Consider the following 7,213-nt stretch of genomic DNA (forward strand, 5'->3'; position numbering starts at 1 on the left):
AAGGATAATTTAGAAAGCTGAATGTTAAAAGAGATTTTTATAAAATGGAATTGAAATTCACATATGGATAAAAATTACTCCAAAAAAATGTCCACTATAGTTTTTATTTTTCTTTTTTAATAAGGGAGGGGAGACTCGAATTTAGATATGCCAAATGCCAAATGCCAAATGCCAAATGAATGAAGCTAAACTGTTCAATAACTTAATAAACTTTCCCCATCATTTAAGGATAGGGCCTCTACTAGCACAGTTTGCTCATTCAACTTGGCATCTTTGTTGTGTTTAGAATTTTTATCATCCATTAATTACTCATATTAACTTAATCTAATCAATTTTTTGGGTATTCCAACTTCAAACTCAAATGCTGTGAAGCACAAAATAAAGCTGATTCCTTTTGAAGCGATCCTGTTGTTAACATTAGATAAATATGCACATCCAAAACTATAGAATAAGAGGAAAGAAAATTTTCTAATTATTATGAAGCCGGAAAGAACTTAAAAGGAACATACAGAAGCCGTGAAAATGGCGATCTGGTGAAGTTTCAAAGAGAGTAAGAGCAATAGTTCTAAGGGAATAGAACCTATAAAATGTGAGGTAAATGTGCTATATTAGATTGTGACCACTGCAGTAAAGAGTGTGATTCCTTATGATTGTAATGACACTAGCATACCTTCAATTCTTGACAATAATGCAACTGTGGCTGCAACTCGGGCAACCAAATCGCTTTCTTAGATAACAATCTTCTAACAAGGTGCTGTCTGGCTTGCCTACAGAACTTTGAATCCTTCTCCATCTGCAAGCATGAACTTTTTGAGAAATCTATTTACACTGATTTTGTTTAAGCCTTGACATGAAAGCTACCCTAGCTATGAGTCGTTTAAATCTGTCAGCTCCTGGACCAGGTTTAATATTATTCAGGTCCCCAACCTTGGAACATTTGGGACTATCAGAGCACCATCCACCGGGAGTGAAGCCCCCATTTTTCCGGCCAAGTAAATCCTTATCAATCTTATCCAACACAGGGTCATCTTGTTTGAATTTTCTAGCAAAGGCAGCGCCACTTTCAATCATTTTCCTTGTGTCATTAAGGGAAAGGGTGTGTGGGTGCTGCTTGGGGGGCATGTCCCAAGAAATGTAGTGCAAATCATGATTGACAGCCGTCTGAGCAAACTCTGGCACATTGCATATTACAGTGTGAAAATAGCCTTCAGGAGAGGAGACGAAGTTCGTATAGTACATGAGTAAGATTCTCGGTAGATTATCCCAACCCCAAATTAAGTACTCTACGAATGGGCGTGTGAGAACCATCCATGCCGAACCTGCAGAACAATGGATATTGCTTAATGCTTCCTATTGAATAAAGAACTTCAATACACCACCTGCTCTGGATTTTATCAATTCTACTACACAACTGAGGCCTCCGTATAACAGTTACAGTTGCTTAGCTGAGTGACCAAACATCATAATTTCACCAGCCTATTAAAGATACACCTACAAATTTAGAAGTGAACTCCTGAAAGAACAGATTAAGCCAATTGCTAGAAGTTTTTTTATACTGTTAATTCTTTGGCATCCACTGCTGTTGAGAACTTAAAGAAAAACAGCGTTATATGATAAAACTAAAGATTGATTTGCTACAAAACAATTTTTATAATTCTAAACAAAAACCCAAAAGCAAGATAAAATTCTAGCTGCCAGCCGACCCTTGCAATTTCCAGAAATCTATTAAAGAACAGAGGGCCTAGTAATGAAAGCCTAGCAAGATAAAAATTTCTAAGCATATGATGAAATCAACTGGTTTCTTTTGTAACGTTGAAAGTTCATCGATTGATATTTGCAACAAATCAAACATTAGCATACAAGCTTATTAGAAAGCGTCGAAGGAAGAAAAAAAGATGAATCATCAATACTAACCAGTGAATAATTTGAATGCTGTTGGCAAACCTCTACGTGGTGTGGCCCAGTATATATCCGTCTTTGCTGTTGAGTAGAGCCCAGGATCTATAATCAAAGGCATTGCTCGTTTATCCCTAAACAATACAGTTAGACGTCTTACCATTAACTGAAGATGGTTTCTCAATGTGAATGTGTGTGTGTGTGTGTGTGAGAGAGAGAGAGAGAGAGAGAGAGAGAACTCACTCCTTCCAACCCAACTGACTAGTGTGCTCAATAAAGTTCAGATTTCGGTTTATGGTTGAAAATGTATCAAGAAGATCTGCACATTACAAGGCCATCAATCAAAAATCATTATTCTATTGCAAGAACAGATAGAGAGGAATAAGAAGAAGATGCATAAAAGTTAAATGACAGAGACCAACCATCTTGAGTTATAAGAGGATAATCAGAGGCACTAAGATTGATAAACCAATCCCAATCTTTACTCCTCTTAAGAAGAATTGCACAAGCATGAAGTGTATTAGCAACCATCGTAGGTCCTCTATAAGTAACCATATTAGCTTTAGTGATCATATAAACATTCCCAACTTTGGAGAAAAGGGGATGTTTTTCAATGCGCGAAGAAAGCTCCAATCTTTCCTCTGCTGGAGATTCAAGGTCCAAATGAACAACATATTGATTCCTTGGATGGTAAAGTGCGTGAAGAGTTCTCCAAAGCTTTTCCAAATCACCTTTAGACCCAGAAATCAAGTAAGCAAATCGAGGAATTCCAGGAGTCTGAGTGGGAGTTGTTTGTGAAACCTTAATTTCAGCATAGCCATCCAGTGATTGGTTTCGAGAAGGAAAAATGTTGAAGATTTGGTTGATAGTATGTAGCGAAGAAATAAGACCCATGTTGAATGAAGTTGCCAAAAGGAACACACATATCAGAGAGCTTATGACTAAAGGGAAAACCCATTTCTTCTCCATGTTTAGGGACCCCATTGCAAGGCCTTATCATGGGTTCTGATAACTGATCTTCACATCCCAGATTTGGTTATTCCTCCACCATCTCAGATAACCCAGATCGAATGGAATACCAAACAATATTCTCGTGTTGCGGATACTATAATCGAAACTTTCCTCAAAAAAATTCCAAAACCTGAACTGTAAATAAAGCTGTTGAATCAACAACCAACAAAAAATATTATATCAGAATTATGTGCCTGCTAAAAAGGAAATTGAAGATTGCGTGAACATCTAGTTAGTTTATGTAATCGAAATACTGACAGAAAGGATGAAGTTAAAATATTATATAAAAAATTATAGAAAAATAGGTGGGGTATGTTCGTATGTTCGTATGTTTGTATGTTTAAAAAAATACTCATCAAAAGAGACACAATATGCATCAAGAAAATCGACCAATTACCAATAAATTAATCGAGAAAAACAATTAGTTAAATCTTCATTATCAATGAGCTATTAGGTGTCCAACTCCCAAGGGAAACCATTGACAAGGATACAAATTACCAATCTGTACAATGGGAAATCTTTCTATCATTCGTTGTAGATCCCAGCATATGTAAAAACAATCCTAAAACAACAGATTCACATCAGAAAAAAAAAAGAAAAAAAAAAAAAGAGGTTGATTCAACCAAAACCATACCAACCATCATAAGAAAAACAGAGATCATAAAACAAGAAACAAAAACCAAATCTAAAAATTCCAGATTTAAATCATTGAATCAATAGAACAAGCAAAAATGATCTAATCCCACGCAAAATAGAGCTCAACCCAAAAGCTCAAAACAAGAAAAAACAAACATAAAAGAGGGATGAACATAAATCAGCTTTTCTGAATAGAACATATGAGGTGGAATGAAGGAGCAAGAATCAAAACCTGCAGTTTTTCTTGATAACCTTCAAGAGCTACGTGGGACTGGGAGTTCAAGGACGAAGAAAAACAGAAGCTTGAGAGAGAGAGAGAGAGACCCGTAACTTATGATTAAATAAATCAGAAAATAAGATATGAGAGAGAGAGAGAGAGAGACAGAGAGAGAGTCCTTGTAGAGAGGACGTGTGTATACTATGAAGTTGTTCGGTTTGTTCGCAATTATATAAAGAATCTGTGTTGCTTTTCGTCCTCTTCTCTCACTAAGGCTTAGGAGTATCGGTTATATTGAGAGAGAGAGAGAGAGAAAGGCAGAAAGCTCTTAGGATTTAACCCAACACGGCAACGCAAACTACATTTCAAAAAACTGTTGCAAAAAACTGGAGAGATGAGTACGCATAAGTAATCTGTTGTTCCAGGGCTAATTATTGTACGCACAGGGAGCGCTCCCTTAAATAAAAAATAATTTTCTTTTATTTTTTTAAAAAATAAAACCCATATTAATAGAGATATAATACATGCATATTGAATACATTAAACAATTTTTTATTATTCGAATTTAATTCGTCATAGATTATTTTCTTTTCTCTTTTTTTTGTTAACTTTTGAAATTTTTAAGATATAATATATAAATTATTAAAATTGGTTATCTTATGATATTTATATTTTTAGATATTTAATAAAAATTTTAAAAATAATTTTAATATTACATTGCTTAGCTTAATATAACGATTCAAAATATATTATTCACATAATAAATTAAAATTTAATTTTTTACTCTATTAATCTTTCATTTAAAAAGATAATTTTTAATATTTTATTAAATGTGCGAGTTTAATATTTAAAGATCTCACATTATTTATAGAAGATATGTATATAGAAAATTATTATAGTTATATTAATGAATATGTGTTATTCCTTTCTTATACATGTTATTTGTAAAAAGTAATTTTAATATTATTAAGTTAAATTTGATAAATTAATAATTAAATTATTAATTGTGTTATTTTTTTTTAAATTTGATGAACCCCAGATGATTTGGGATTTTGTTTTTATTTTCATGGTGTGATAAGATAGGAGTCTTGGCAGAGATTCCAAGAATTGGGATATGTTCCTTCTTCGTGTTTCATGCCATAAGGGTTCGCTCAATTATTATTTCATTTAATATAAATTCTACTTTATATAAAAATAAATTAATAATTATTAAATTAAAATTTATTTAATTAATATATAAATATAAATATAAATATTTAATTTAATAATTATTAAATAAACTCAAACTTTTTATAACCGGATCATTATTATAGTATTTTAAGTCTTCTATAATTGTATTTCTTTTTATTTTTATACCCACTAATTTTTTTTAAAAGAAAAATAAAAAAAATATTTTACTTTCATTTGGTTTTAAAAATATAAACAAAAAATTTATAATTCAATTTGAAAATTTAATCTAAAGAGCACTCCAAATTAAGATCTGAAAAATAATTTAATTTTTTTAACTTAAAAAAATATTTTTAAGAAATAAAAATCATGCATAATTATAGGGAATTCAATTAAAATTTTTTTCTCACAAAAGATTTATTTTAAAAGAAGTCAATGACTTAGTTTAGAATAAATTATTTATAGAAAAATAATTAAATTAAATTCTCACATAATCATAATTAATTTTTATTTCTTTAAAAATGAATTTTTTTTTTCAAAGCTTAAGAGAATTGATTTTTTTTTTCATTTTAAACATGAAAATTAATAAAAAAAATCAATTGAATTAAAATTGTAAAATTCTACATTCCAAACAGAGAGAATAAGTAAAAAACTAAATTAACTTTTTTAATTTTAAAGAATCATTTTGGATGAAATAAAAATTTGATAATTTATTAATAAGAATAATAAGATAAGTATATCATAAATTTCTCATAAGACAAACAAAAAATAATATAAATAATTAAAACCATTTGCTCAGTGATTTGAAATAAAGTCAACAATATAAGTGATTAATTTGTTGAAAAATTTAAATTTTGTATGTCATGAAGAGAAAGATGATAAAGAATTGTCATTGGAACATTAATTCAGTGGGTTAAATATTTATTTTATAATAAATTAAAGAGGTCAAAATTTAAACTTCATAATCTCATTTTTTTAAAGAATTTTTGAAGTATAAAAAAAATGTCAAAGAGTCAAATACAAGGATGAATCTAAGGCATGTATGTTGAAATCTAAGGTTTTTTTTTTTTTTACCTAAAATACAAGTGTAAATTCCTATCATTTTCCATATTGCTGCACCAAACACAATTAATGTGCAACTTGGGAGCAAAAAACTTCCCTTCTACTCCTTAAATTTCTTCAAAATTCATCTTTAACATACCCAATTTTTTGCTCTTTTGGGTTTACTAATAAGATCATGCAATAAGCCAAGATAATGGGATGATGAATTCCACCCTACAACTCAGATTTATCAAACCCAAGGTTTAAATTTTTGTGTCTCAATATTCTAGCTTTAAAATTTATTCTTTTTTTTTTATTATAATAAACCTATCTATATATTGCTTGAAATAGAGATGATAAAATGATATTTTTGTGAAAGACCAATGAAATATGACATGCAAAATATTTTTTTTAAGTTTCACATGCTTGATTATCAATTAGGGGAAATGACAAGAAAAAAAACCTCTATTATTAAAATTTATGATATCATCCTATATTAAAAAATTATTAAAGGGTGTTTGATTTGACTAATTAATTTTAATTGTGATTTAAAATATATTTTTTTAACTTATGAGTTAAATTAAAAATGTGGACTTAATTATTTAATAAAATTATTTAAAAATAATTTTAAATAGTTTGAATGTTGGTGAAAAGATACTTAAAAGTAATTTAATTGATTAAAATTATTAAAAAAATGTAATTAAGTATTTTAGTTGTTAAAATGAGAATAATATTGATATTTTTAAAAATTATTAAAATAATATAATCTTTTACTTAGTAAAAAAGTAATTTTAAAATAAATAGATAAATTATAAGTAAGGTATTCTTATTTATAATTTCTAACTTATTTTAAGTAAATCTTTTAACATGTAAGTCAAATCAAACACTAATCTACTTATAAATAGGTTTAATTGGTTTATAAGTCAAACTAAATACCCTTTTAATTAAATCTTGAATTAACAGCTTGTATGACTAACGTGGTATTTTTGTTATCTCGCTAATGGAGAAACTAACAATAATGTATAGTTATGTAATTTTCAAAAATTCAGTGTTTAATTCGTAATTAAAAAAAAAAAAAAGCAAGAAACTACACGGCATCCTGACGACTGTAGGAAACTCCTACTGCATCTTGCAGAAGCCAAAGCATAATTCCAAGAAGAGGAGCACCCAAAACATGCACGCCCATGGGAAGTGAGAAAGCAAACTCCGAAGGCCAGTCAGCACAAACATTTGATTCCCTGTAAA

General features: G+C 29.6%; 1 protein-coding gene across 3 annotated transcripts; it reads right to left on the reverse strand.

Moving 5' to 3' along the window:
- Positions 1 to 449: 449 nt before the first annotated feature.
- Positions 450 to 4,152, reverse strand: LOC110668735 (beta-glucuronosyltransferase GlcAT14B). Of its 3 annotated transcripts, XM_021830087.2 has the most exons (6): positions 3,776 to 4,151; positions 3,305 to 3,469; positions 2,319 to 3,054; positions 2,140 to 2,215; positions 1,915 to 2,030; positions 450 to 1,319 (listed from the first exon to the last, which is right to left on the reverse strand). In XM_021830087.2, the coding sequence occupies exons 3-6, from the start codon at positions 2,878 to 2,880 to the stop codon at positions 820 to 822; spliced, it is 1,254 nt and encodes a 417-aa protein (XP_021685779.2). In that variant the 5' UTR covers positions 2,881 to 3,054; positions 3,305 to 3,469; positions 3,776 to 4,151; the 3' UTR covers positions 450 to 819. The 3 variants fall into 3 exon arrangements, with proteins under 3 accessions (XP_021685779.2, XP_021685778.2, XP_021685782.2); XM_021830086.2 differs by lacking the exon at positions 3,305 to 3,469 and having other exon boundaries at positions 3,776 to 4,152; XM_021830090.2 differs by lacking the exon at positions 3,305 to 3,469 and having other exon boundaries at positions 2,319 to 3,042.
- Positions 4,153 to 7,213: the final 3,061 nt, after the last annotated feature.

The sequence above is a fragment of the Hevea brasiliensis genome, chromosome 4, assembly GCF_030052815.1.
Source record: "Hevea brasiliensis isolate MT/VB/25A 57/8 chromosome 4, ASM3005281v1, whole genome shotgun sequence".
Taxonomy (NCBI): Eukaryota; Viridiplantae; Streptophyta; class Magnoliopsida; order Malpighiales; family Euphorbiaceae; genus Hevea; species Hevea brasiliensis.